Raw genomic sequence first — 13882 nt, 5'->3', positions numbered from 1 at the left:
AGGGAAATGGTCCGGCCCTCCCACCTACCCGTGAGGGCTGCATAACGCCCTCTGTCAGCGAGTACAGTGGCGTCAATTTCAAGTGGGAGAGAAGTCTTAATCAGGATACCCACCCCCCTGGAGCCAGAGGAGAACCCAGCATGTGCAACCAGACGGTATTCCCTCCTGTTCATAGCACGACAGGTGTTACCAATCAGGTGTGTCTCCTGAAGGAGAACTATATCAGCAGAGAGACGTTTCAACAGCTGCAACACAACACTACGTTTTATCCGATCCCCCAAACCATTCGCATTCCAACTCATCAATTTCAGCTCCCTTCCCCTCATCCCGGAAAGGAAAGAAGATCCAACCCCTGGTAGAATACAGCACTTCTTTCAAAGAGGATAGATAGACGTTGCCTTGCAAAAAGAAACAAACTGTCCCCAACAAAACCTCCCAACCCCCCAGCAACAACCCGTTACAATATCCTCTCACCCTGCACCCCTGCGTAACACTGGAAAACCACCCAAACTTGCAGTGTGCCTGTCGCCCCCCCATCTAACTAAGCTACAAGAAGAAACACAGAGGAGGAAAAAGACCCTGCTACTGACCCCGCAACCCCCGAAATATAAAATTCAAGTCAATTGTCAAAGTTATCGAACCACAGTTCGAGGTCAGCAAGAGACCTCAGGACACCATCCGCCGGCACCTATACCTGGTCTGTCTGTCCTCCCTCCGCTCCACCAAGCTGGCTCTCCGGAGAAGACTGATTCGGTAAAGTATCAAGCCAGTCAGCCACAACATCTGGACGATCGAAAAAATAAGTCCGCTCAGCATGCTCAATTCTTAACTTGGCTGGAAACAACATGGCGTACTTGAGACCCATGTCTCGCAATCGTCTTTTCACACCCATGAAGCCAAGTCTTTGTCTCTGGACTGATTGAGTGAAGTCCGGATAAAAACTAATCGTGGTATTGTCAAACCGCGTAGGGCCATTAGTCGGTGAAGCCTGCAGCACAGCGTCCCTGTCTCGAAAGTTGAGGATTCTGGCTATTATAGGACGTGAAGGAGCTCCCTGCTTTGGACGGCCTCCCGGGACCCTGTGGGCACGTTCAATAGTAAAGAATTTACATAGTCCCTTGGGTGCAAGATGGCGAATGATTAAGTCCTCCACGAAGAGGTCTGCAGCCGGATCCTCCGCTTTTTCCGGAACCCCTATGATGCGGACGTTATTCCGGCGAGCCCTCCCTTCATAGTCTTCGAGATGGCGTACAATGAGATCGCTGCTGTTCTTCAAGCGATTGACGTCTGTCTGCAGTGCAGTAACATCATTCGTTAGACTGGACGTCTTAATGTCCAAAGATTTGACTTTTTCATTGGTTTTGCCCAAATCCGCACGGATCAGATTCACATCAATCGCCACGGTATCGAGCTTATGGGCAAGGGCCTCAATTTGGTGTCCCAATGAGGATTTGATGCCATCTATGGCGGCCATGACGTCTTGTAAAGTCGGTTCGGTCGACGATGTAGGCTGCTCCTTCGTGCCGGCTCCCACGGGAGAACCCTTCACCTGGGTATAGCGGTTCATATTGTTGGATTGCATGGAGCCACCTCGACGAGTGGTCTTAGAATTCAGCTTGTCCCCGTCAGGTTTCCCCGCCATTGGTGGAGACTGGTCACCGGTGCTCTGTGGAGCCGAACAGGAAAATGGCGACCCCCGGTCCCGTCGGGCGATAACAACCCAGGACTGTGGGCACGGGTCAAAAAGTTCTCCGTATCTGGTGAGAACAGGCGGTATAACAGTTGCGGGTGGTCCAATCGTTCTCTGCGAACTCAGGGGTAGCTTATTCACAGTCACCAGTCACTTTGGAATCAAAACCGAAAGTGAAACCAATCAGACCAGTCACACCCGTCTCCTGTAGGCCGCTGTTGTTCAATTACAGATCGGGCATCATGGCAACTCCACAGCCGGGCATCATGGAGGGATAGGCCGCAATCTTTAAGGCGCCATAACTCCGGATCCCGAGGTCCAATTTAGAATCCGATTGCAGGTTTTGCCTCACGCGTGTTTCGTCTTCATTCAAGCAGGATGTAGGACAGGATAATTGCGGGAGGTTGCGAGAGTCTCAGGGGCCCTAAGCTCATGCGGCCATCTTGGTTGCGCACAAAGCTCCTCCTCTTCATATATATTCTTAATAGTATAACCGGAAAGATGCACCAGACACAGGTCTCTTGACTGGGGGTGAATGTATGATTTTTTTCAGCATTCCATCCATCGTTTGTTTGTGTAACTGGAACGATGCACCAGGCACAGGTTTCCAGGTGTGCTAGTGAGAAGGTCAGGTAACTTAAAAAAAAGTCTCTTGTTCCCTCTGTATTACGTTTTCCAAATCGGAGAACTCCACACTGAAGAAATTAATCCCTTGTGGAAAAGTGAATGTTTTGGGGGGGGGTTTCTCCACAGGGAAAATATTTTTTCCTATAGACAAACCTTGCCCCTACACCCAATCTGGGAATAGTCATTTCCATTCCCTCCCTGAAAAGGGATTTGCACCTGCCCTGGGATGAAGTCAAAATTCGACCCTTTCCAGGGGAAAAAGAGAAATTAGTGGAGTTTGTGATTGCTGGAAAATGCCACGTTTATTGGTGCTCACAAACTTACAAGGCTAACCACGCCTTGGAATGGCCACTTCCGAAACAATGAGTGGGCTTTATGGGAGCAGTGAACTCCACACTAGTAGCAGAGAAATAGTGTGAAGTCTTTAATAAGACTGTAACCCTTCAGAAATTTACTAAATGCCCCTCTCAAGTCATCAGCAGCTGCTTAACAAGTCTATCGCAAATCTGCAATAGCTTATTTTGTTTCTAAATGCAACGTCTTCAAATGTCCTTAACAAAGTTGAGGGGGTGTGGCTTCAACATAAAAATGTACATAACTACTTTTGCTATTCTAAAAAATTATGCTTGATTTCAATAGAATAAGTAAATATGCCAATGCTGGTACATGCTGATGAATCAATATTGCAACTTTCAATCAATGTCTTAATTACTATGGAATACGTGTAAAGATAACCTAGTATATTTATAGATACTTGCAATCACTGGTTAAGTCAAGTGCCTTCTACTATATTGTTCGGAAACAGTTTTTTAGTGGCACTATATTTATGTCCCAGTACAATGCCCGTTGCCTTATGCGATGGGATGTAGTAGGAACAAGCAAAATATAAGCCAATAGATCAAGGTATTTGGTTCAAGTTGTTACTTGAGTTCTCTCTTGAGTCAAATGCTAAATCTTCCAAATTCCTACCCGGAGCTGCAGATCCTCAAGCTCTATCAAACCAAATGATGCAAAAGCATTTATATTTTTTAGTGAAGGTACAGTTCCACAAGTAGTTACTAGGTGTCCCTCACAAGTCAAATGCAAAAGTATTGCAATTTGTACATGAAGCTTCAGCTCCACTAGTTGTTTCTAGGCGGCCCCCACAAATCAAGTGCAAAAGCATTGAAATTCTTACATTAAGCTACAGTTTCACTAGTTGTTACTAGGTGTCCCTCACAAGTCACATGCAAAAGGGTTAAACTGATTTAATTTATCTGCAGGTCTAATAGTGTTACTAGGTGTCCGGGAGTGGTCACTAAGGGCTTCAGCATTCACAACATATGAGACTAGCACAGGAGAGTGTACTCTTCCCTCCTACATAATACGCCAGCTCCTACACCCCACTATTAAGATACATTTTCTCCTGGTCCCTACATGGGTGGATCTCACGAAAATGTCTTAATAGAGTTTTCCAGCTCACAAGTAAAATCACCCCTTATTCCTCCAAAATCCCTCTCCAGGGCCTACCGGGCCCATTAGGTCTGCTTACGGTAGACCAGCTATCGAAATGGCATGCACACGCCTTAGAAATGGTGGGAGACCTCTTCCAAGATGCACAGATCGTTTCATTTGAGCAAATTTTCCAGGACCATATTATATCCTCCCGGGACAATCACCAACATACTGATAATTGCAGGTGTCACTCCATTCATTACGAGGCTATACAAACCTATTAGGGAACATACAGGCATTCCTCTGGTTCACCTTCGACACCTTTGGGAGGAGGACTTAACAAGACCTCTTCACAACACCGAATGGTCTAGAGCCCTGAAGCCCCCTAAGACTGTTTTGATCCTTCATAGGGCATATCTTACACCCTCTCAATGAAATCGTATGTTCCCCACAGCAATTTTCACTTGCCCCAGATGTCTCACCAAGGTTGCTGACTTTCAGCATTTAATCTGGTCCTTCCCCAACGTCGTAAGCTTTTGTCACGCTGTACACACTTCATTAATCACTGTCACCGAACTCACCACATTTAATTCATCGGAGAACACCGCTTTGGGTATTATACCCAAACAAAAAAATCACACAGAGCGGGTGCGATTTGCCACCCTTGCCCTCCTGTTGGACAAGCATCTATTACCCATGCACTGAAAGGCCCAACACCTCGCTCTTTCCCAATGGCGCAAGGCGTTACACAGATGGGGTGAGGCAGAAAGTTCTTCTGCCCTTCCCTGGGAGGAGGCCCAACGTACAGCCCGTCACCCTTTAGCTGCAGTCTGGGATACTATGGTCATACAGAACAACGAACTGGCTGTAGAGGAACCCCTAACCTCATCATCCCTCATTTAAAATCCTTTGGCCCCTAGATACTCGCCCATCACAATAAGTCAGAGTTCATACCCGCTTTACATACCCCCTAATTTCTGTTTCACATTATTATACTGTTGTCGCTCGTGCTCCCTCTGGTTTCTTCTTCCAAGTTGTGTAACCCATCCCCTATTATTCATTGGGTTCCCCTTATCCTTCTAGGACACATAGGGAGACACGACAGCACGTGGCTGAAGGATTCCGATAATTCTTATTACGAGCCAGTGCATTTCATTCCTTGCCTGCATAGTGCTGTGCAAGGTAACATTCACATTCTGTTGTTACTTTCTATTTGTAAAACATGCTATTTGCGCTGATACTGAAAAAACCCTGGTTGCATTCATGTATCAAAATAGAAATGTACCTGAAGAATACTGCCTGTTTTTTTTTCTTATCCTGCTGTAACTGCTAATGCGTATAGTTGATAAAACCCAATAAAAGTTGTTTAACAATCAGTAACATTAAGTTAGCAGGCAATGAAAGTATTTTTTTTCTTTCTTCTTTCCTTTTATCACTTGTGTTTGTTTTTCTACATAGAGTGCTTTAAGCAAACGGTCTATATTTTTTTAATGGTTTTGTTTTATGCACAAAAAGCTGTAAGATCAAGTGTGTGAAATAAGCTTGGAAGGCTGAAGGCGACTGTCTGTAAAAGTCATGAAGTGAATGCTGGCAAATATGAACTGGATGAATCAATGTATGCCCAACTGTTATCCTACGAAAACTAAGGCTTTACTGTTAAATCAGCAGGCTCATTTTTTGGACCTCAGTCTTCTGGCCTGACTCCTGGACACTTGTTGGACACCGGTTTATCAAGTACGTCATTTAGATTTATTTCCTGATTCAGAGTTGCATCCAACAGTGGCATGCGGACACTACAGCTACTATACAGAATATTGTAGAGATGGCTCCCATACTAATTATTCAGTCATTGGGTGCCAGCTGTTAACATGTGTTTTCATGGCTGGACTACTATAGTTTAGTGTTTGTGGGACTTCCCAAAGGAGTGCTTTGAAATTCCAGAGGGTTCAGAACATGACAGTGCTGAGATCAAGAGTTGACTTGTGTGTTTAGGGTTAAGCTCATTGCATTGGCCGGCTGTAGAAAAGCAGATAGACTTTAAGGTTTAGTTCATTGCCACCAGGGTCAATCACATGAAGAGCGAAAGACAGAACCACTCTACCACACCAAGAACCCTGAAATCTGCCATTAATTGCCACATGATTGTCTCATGGTTAAACATGTGTAACGAAGAGGAAGAGCGTTGCCTCCTTAGCAATGCGGATATGAAATTTACCCAAGACTGACTTGCATATGGCTGAGTCTAAACTGGGGTGGCGTGGTGAGCGAAAAAATGATGGATTTAACCCATATCTCTTGACTGGGGGTGAATTTTTGATTTGTTCCGCACTCTGTCCATCATTTGCGTGTCTTTTGTGAACTGTAACGGTGCACTTCTTTAGTGCACACACAGACCTACCTCATAAGCAAGGAAGACAAATTGATGAGCAATGCCTGCCCAGATGTCAGTCTGTAGTGTCCCAGTCTTTCGCCTGACTGTTGAGCCACTTCAGGCGCACAGAGACAGAGCCTACATCTGCTGCATCTGCAAGGGACGTGGACAAGGGCGTAGCTGGGGGGGGGGGTGTTGACCTTCCCTTATAAATGTACTATTTGATAAATAGTTGGATACAGGAGATTTACGTCCGGTATGGGAAGATGGCTGTAGGATTTGAACTGGGGTTTTTAAATACTACACATACAATCACAGACATAGACACACTTGTCTATGTGTTTTGAACGTCTTAAATCATGATTAGCTTTCAAAATACTGAGTTTTAAGTACCCCCACACACAATCCGCACTCCTTTCCCTTTCCACTGGCCCTATAAGCCCCTTTCATGTGGTGCTTCCCATATAATGATAACCATGATATGCAAGCATGACTGTAGGAAAATCTGAAGCTAACACCCTCCCAGTCTTACTGACCAAGCTGCGCCCCTGGACATGGATGCGGGACAAGAGCAGGGACACAATGTCGAAAGCGTGAGCTAAACTGGGCAATGGATACAAGACACCAGGGGCCAGATGTAGGTGGCCCAATACCGGTCGGTATTAGGTAACGGCCGAAATTATTACCAAATTTCGTCCGTTACCGACCGGTATTGGGCATTTGGGATGTAGGGGAGGATTCGGTAAATAACAAAGCGGTATTTACCGATTCAGTATTTACCGAATCATCATTTACGGATTCGATATTTACCGAATCGGTAAATGACATGTAGGAAGCACTTTGAAGAGTGCTTCTGTGCTTTAAGGATTCGTTATTTACTACCATCTATTAGTTGGTGGTAAATAACGAATACCTCTGTAAATGCAAATCTGTGCATTTACACTTGTGCCATGTGACAGACATACATGCCCTTGGGGCATGTATGTGTGCCACATGTGCACACAAGCACTATTCAGGGGTGCAACAGGGTGTCAAAGTGACACCCTGCCACCCTTGACTCTTTCCCTATTTTACCGAATCAGTAATTACCGATTCAGTAATTGATATTCATTCCTATGGGCCTCCAGGCCCATAGGAATGAATGGCAATTACCGAACTGGTAAATACCGAATCTTAACGATTCGGTATTTTTTACCGAATTATTAGCTACATAGCATTTACCGATTCTAAAATACCGAATCGATAAAATTCGGTATTTTAGAATTGGTAAATCCTATTTACCTACATCTAGCCCCTAGTTCCCGTACAAAGTCTGATGGATTACAGTGCTGATTAGATCATGGTGCTATCCCTGTATCTGCAAATACCGTACCTGACATACGAGGCTGTGGAAAATATGAATAAGATATTTTGAAGAGCATTGACTGAGTCTGTCTGACATATTTACATCGGTCTACCCAGGACAATGGCAACAATTTTAAAGAGATTGGATTAGTAATGAGGTCAAAGTGGACCCCAAAACCTGTATTTCCATTTAACATAGAAATTCCTATAGGAAACATTACCTGTGAATAATTTAAAAATTACAGCGGACTGAAAGTACTATAAGTTTGCACAGCATGTTGTGCTTGCCTCAATTTGGTGACTTTTTTGGGTTTGGTGTATTTCGTTTAGCCGTTTTTGAGCTGCAAGCAAAAGAAGACGTGCATATTGAGCAAAGGACAGACAGTCATGTATGTTTCTGTTCGTATGTGCAAAAATCAAGAACATGCATTGGGACAGTATGTAGATCTGGCTTATGCATAAATGCCAATTTTTTACAAAAATTGGTATAAACACCACTGCAAGACGGCCGCTTATGCTTTCACACAGATGCAGCCTTTTTTTTAGTTTAAAAAGCTTTATTGAAGTAAATAGAAACATAGGTACAGCATTATACAAAAATTTGCATGACAAAAGAGCAAAAAGGTAACGAAACAGAATATAAATGATGAAGAAATAAACATTACAAGATACCTACCAATGATACAATAACCCAAAATATGAAAGCAATAATGAAAAGTCGTACCTTGAAACGCAATAGCATTTTAAATTTTTCAATAGAGAGAGAAACAGGAGAAGGAAAGAAAGAAAAGAAAAGAAAAAGAAAGAAAGAAAAGGAACAAAGAAAAGAGGGGGAGAAAGAAGGAAAAGAAGAAGGAAGGAAAAGAAACTGAGAGATAACCTTGACGAATACCATATGTAAGATTGCCAAAATACATTATTATATAATTTGTGTGAGAAATTCCAAACCTTGACTAATAAAAGCTACAGAAGCAAAAGAAAGAAGAAAAGAAAATATTCATGGTGGTTGATAAACAAAAGAAAAGTCCTTATTGCGGAGTGCAGATGAGGATGAAAAGTTGGTGAGTGGAGACCAAAAGACTTCCTTTCGAATAATTTGCTGGAATGTGCTGACAGAAGCTCTATCCAGTCTGTGATGGTAACAAAGACGGTTCCACCAGGCAGAAAATGAGACCTTAGAGGCATCTTCCCAATTAGAGGTTACTACCTGGAAGGCAATAGCAATTAACAAATCCACAAATATACCAACCTTGTGAGAACCAATCCATATTACAGAGTTACTTCCAAGGAATATAGAATATATATCAAAAGGAAAATGAATAGAACAAAAGGAGGATATAGATACACATACTTTAATCCAAAAGCGGGAAACGTTGGGACAGAGCAAAAAGGAGTGCATTAACGACCCAGGGTTGTGTTGACATGACCAACAATTCCGGGACAATTCTACATTATACTTGGAAGGGATAATGGAGTAAAAAACAATCTTTGATAAAAATAATAAAGGGTCTGAGAGGTGCTAGCATTGCAGGAGGTGTGGTGTATGCATGCTCATATAGGGTTCCATGTGTGAAAGGAGAGGGTATACTGCAAATCAGATTCCCATAGATGTTTAACTTTTGTCTTGAAATGATCAAGAGAGGAAAAATTGAGATACTTATAAATGTGGGAGGCCCGAATAGATGGAGAAGTAGATTAAGGTTTAAACAAAGAGTCTGAAGAAGATGGAGGAGATCCAGAAAGGAGAGAGAATCGATTGATCAAGAGCACTCTCAAAAACTCATAATTAAGTAGTGAGGAAACTGGTAGATCAAATTTAAACTGTACCTCTTGGGGGGTGAGAAAAAGAGAATCCTTAATTTAATGTTTAACAAGGAAAATCCCTTTAGCTGACCATTGTTTCCAAAAAATTGTACGATTTGATAATTTAATGAATTTGTTATGGCGCAGAGGTGAGAGTAAAAATAATTGTAGGGGAGAATAGGATTTGCACTTAACTGGTTGAAAGTTAGAAATAAAATTTGAAATTGTCGGGTAATTAAAAGAACGAGGAGGATTAGTAAAACTAGCCAACAAGGAAAAATGAAAAGGATGAATTAGAGATTCCTCCAATCTTTGCCAGACTTAACTGGAAATCCCTTCAGAGGAAGATAAATATGGTAAAACTTAACAAATTCAAAAGGAAGAATGATAATATTGAAAATTGGGCAAGTGAACACCACCTTGATCTTTAGGGGCAGATAAGAGGGCTAAAGAAATCCGGGCCTTCCGACCATTACATAGAAATTTACTCAAAATCCCATTAAGGGTTTAAAAAAGTTTTAAGGGAAGTCTTACTGGTAGCATGGCGGTACAAAAGGGGGTGGTGATGGACGGAGCATCTGAACCAATCAAACACTCACACCCAGTCAACAGATCTGGTTTTAATCCATCACCGTTCTTTAGCCCACTCTGCTACCCCAGTTCAGACATGTCCATTTGCAAATATGCAAATCAGTCTGACCCTGTGCCTCATGGGAACAGTCCAGCCCGAACTGCCAAGCCATGGCTTCCCTGGATCGGAAACAAGCTTCTTAGGACCGGTGTCTGGCATTACAGCCGTCTTCAGCCAGGCTTGCTTGACTCCAGTGGCAAAGTGAGCAAGGGACTCACGTCTGAGCATACCCTGCCAACTTATGGCGAACAAAGCGGTACAAAAGGGGGTGGTGATGGATGGAGCATCTGAACCAATCAAACACTCACACCCAGTCAACAGATCTGGGTTTAATCCATCACCGTTCTTTAGCCCACTCTGCCACCCCAGTTCAGACATGGCCATATGCAAATCAGTCTGACCCTGTGCCTCATGGGAACAGTCCAGCCCGAACTGCCAAGCCATGCCTTCCCTGGACCAGAAACAAGCTTCATAGGACTGGTTTATGGCATTACAGCCGTCTTCAGCCAGGCTTGCTTGAATCCAGTGGCAAAGTGAGCAAGGCCTGCCAACTTATGGCGAACAAAGCGGTACAAAAGGGGGTGGTGATGGACGGAGCACCTGAACCAATCAGACACTCACACCCAGTCATCAGATCTGGGTTTAATCCATCAGCGTTCTTTAGCCCACTCTGCCACCCCAGTTCAGACATGGCCATAAGCAAATCAGTCTGACCCCGTGCCTCATGGGAACAGTCCAGCCTGAACTGCCAAGCCATGCCTTCCCTGGACCGGAAACAAGCTTCCTATGACCGGTTTCTGGCATTACAGCCGTCTTCAGCCAGGCTTGCTTGAATCCAGTGGCAAAGTGAGCAAGGGACTCACGTCTGAGCATACCCTGCCAACTTATGGCGAACAAAGCGGTACAAAAGGGGGTGGTGATGGACGGAGCACCTGAACCAATCAAACACTCACACCCAGTCAACAGATCTGGGTTTAATCCATCACCGTTTTTAGCCCACTCTGCCACCCCAGTTCAGACATGGCCATATGCAAATCAGTCTGACCCTGTGCTTCATGGGAACAGTCCAGCCCGAACTGCCAAGCCATGCCTTCCCCGGACCGGAAACAAGCTTCATAGGACTGGTTTCTGGCATTACAGCCGTCTTCAGCCAGGCTTGCTTGAATCCAGTGGCAAAGTGAGCAAGGGACTCACGTCTGAGCATACCCTGCCAATTTATGGCGAACAAAGCGGTACAAAAGGGGGTGGTGATGGACGGAGCACCTGAACCAATCAAACACTCACACCCAGTCAACAGATCTGGGTTTAATCCATCAGCGTTCTTTAGCCCACTCTGCCACCCCAGTTCAGACATGGCCATATGCAAATCAGTCTGACCCCGTGCCTCATGGGAACAGTCCAGCCCGAACTGCCAAGCCATGCCTTCCCTGGACCGGAAACAAGCTTCCTAGGACCGGTTTCTGGCATTACAGCAGTCTTCAGCCAGGCTTGCTTGAATCCAGTGGCAAAGTGAGTAAGGGACTCACGTCTGAGCATACCCTGACAACTTATGGCGAACAAAGCGGTACAAAAGGGGGTGGTGATGGATGGAGCACCTGAACCAATCAAACACTCACACCCAGTCAACAGATCTGGGTTTAATCCATCACCGTTCTTTAGCCCACTCTGCCACCCCAGTTCAGACATGGCCATATGTAAATCAGTCTGACCCCGTGCCTCATGGGAACAGTCCTGCCCGAACTACCAAGCCATGCCTTCCCTGGACCGGAAACAAGCTTCCTAGGACCGGTTTCTGACATTACAGCCGTCTTCAGCCAGGCTTGTTTGAATCCAGTGGCAAAGTGAGCAAGGGACTCGCGTCTGCGCATACCCTGCCAACTTATGGCGAACAAAGCGGTACAAAAGGGGGTGGTGATGGACTGAGCATCTGAACCAATCAAACACTCACACCCAGTCACAAGCATTTGCAGCACAGTATCAAGTTGCGAATTTTTAATGGGCATTAAAACCCATGGAAAAATGTATTTTGCTTGTGTGGGGCGAATTGCACAGAAAGTGGCAGCAAGGGCCTGTTAGCAGCATCTAAGGAGCTACCAGACCCTCAAAAAGATATCAATGTAAAAAATAGGGTTTTTTAAATTTGACAAAGTGACATAAAATCACAGAATGACCCACAATCAATGGCACTAGTGGGGGTGCATTATACTTTTGCTGAATGCCATCACTCACACAGAAGTGAATGGGTGCCCAACGTGGGCTGACGGATTGCCCTATGATTTATGCTGGAGTGCGCAGAAGATAAATGGAAAGATACAAAAGACCAATGCATGAAACAAGCTGGCAGAAAGCCACGAGCCTTTAAAAAAAGTATAATGTATATAAAAGGAAGCTTTATTTGTAAAATGGGTTTTACAATCCGTTTCTAATGGCGATTAGGAGGGGACATAAATAGGGCGTACTAATCTAATTGCAAGTTGCAATGGTATGGATCAATGGTTTGCAACAGCAGTTGGGACGAGAAGCCATTGATCAGTTACAGACACATCAAAGGTGGTGATTGCTGAATCCTTTTTCCATGAGACTGCTGCCTGATTCCTCTGATGTTCTCCCAAATAGTAACACAGGCTGCTTAAAAATAGTTTCCTGTTTTGGAGTGCAGGCACAGCGATAGCGGTCTTACAGTCAAATAGCGATATTCCCAAATAATGTTTCTTAAGCTGGTAGTTCTGCAAAACCCTGCCACTGAACATTTTGCAAAACAACTTGCTAGCACATAAGTTAAAAAAATTAAAGAATGGTTGCAATATGTAAGTGTGCAAAACTGCAAATACTTTTTGAGCCCAGTCTTTTGCTATACCTTGCCCCAGAACATATATACATGATTTTGGCATATATCAATTCTTCGCAGGATTGTATGTTCAAATCAGGTACGGTTTCAATGTCATTGTATTTTTCATTCTGACCAGGTAGATATGTTACCAAGAAGGATGTCCAAGAACAAAGAAAAAAGCTTTTCTGCGCCGGCAGTTCCTCGTGGGCGTACACCTCAGAATGCCTCTCATGCTTACCAAGTAAGTCAACTTGGACTTCCCATAATTGCCGTTTGTAGGATCTCATCGCCCTTTTGAAAGTGGAGCACCCTTTTGTGTGAGGAATCAGTTGTTCTGTGGTGTTGAGTAAAACCTTTAAGACTACTACAAACATACTTATTGTAAGAAGTCAAATCTTGTTCTTCAGGGCTCACCTAATGCCTGTAAAAGATCCATCGGCTGTGTCCTAAACAAAAGCCTGTTTGCATGTCTCCATTTTTAACTCAGCAAGGATTTGAGGGCAGTGCATTCTGGCAAAGTGCCATGGGCCTAATGCACTCAGCTGTTCGTGCATCAATGTTGTGATTGCATCCTCAAATGGCCGTTTTTACAGGTGGGTAAATACACCTTTGTGATCACAAAACATAGTTTTATAGTCATAAAAGAATGTGCTCAAATCCTTTTTCTTGTGTCTAAATCTCTCTTGGATTAGTATTGGGTGCTCCAGAGTGTGAAAGCCATAGAAGGTTTTGAAACACCCACAAACAAGCGTGTTTATGGATATTTATACTCTTTTTCAGGCCCCATCATAGAAACGGCAGGGAATTTACTCCTGTCAAGAACAGGAGTTAATCCATTTCCTTTTTTTTTTGTCCTCATCTCACCTTGGCACGTACAAATGAACACTCGCAACCCCTATCCATCCTGGGCGCCCAGGATTGAAGTTCTTGCTGTACCCAGAGCCGACCCGGCTACCCCTTTATACTGGGGCCAGGTGTAATCATTGCACATATTCAGGATTTGTTACCAGCCTCATTTCCATAGCCCACTCCATCAGAGGTTGCCATACCATGCTATTCCTATTGTATGTTGCACCCGTTTCTAAACGTGCAGTTCTAAGTACAGATTGAAGACAATTTTCATGCAAGGGAGGGGTAGCATCCTTCCAAACC

The 13882-nt window shown here is 44.1% G+C and overlaps 1 protein-coding gene across 4 annotated transcripts in view; it reads left to right on the top strand.

Moving 5' to 3' along the window:
• ATP7B (ATPase copper transporting beta) overlaps nucleotides 1-13882 on the top strand; it is a 535606-nt gene that overhangs the window by 43582 nt on the left and 478142 nt on the right. For 2 of the 4 annotated variants that reach the window (XM_078657262.1, XM_078657265.1), the window contains exon 2: nucleotides 12867-12971. In XM_078657262.1, coding sequence (XP_078513388.1) covers nucleotides 12873-12971 — 99 coding nt within the window. In that variant the 5' untranslated portion in view covers nucleotides 12867-12872. Of the gene's footprint in view, nucleotides 1-5416; nucleotides 5486-12866; nucleotides 12972-13882 lie in introns of all 4 variants that reach the window. The other 2 variants (XM_078657264.1, XM_078657263.1) reach the window with 2 other exon arrangements.

The sequence above is a fragment of the Lissotriton helveticus genome, chromosome 8 (genome assembly GCF_964261635.1).
Source record: "Lissotriton helveticus chromosome 8, aLisHel1.1, whole genome shotgun sequence".
Classification (NCBI taxonomy): Eukaryota; Metazoa; Chordata; class Amphibia; order Caudata; family Salamandridae; genus Lissotriton; species Lissotriton helveticus.
Note: the sequence above shows the minus strand (reverse complement) of the source record. Positions and strands in the feature narration are given on the sequence as shown.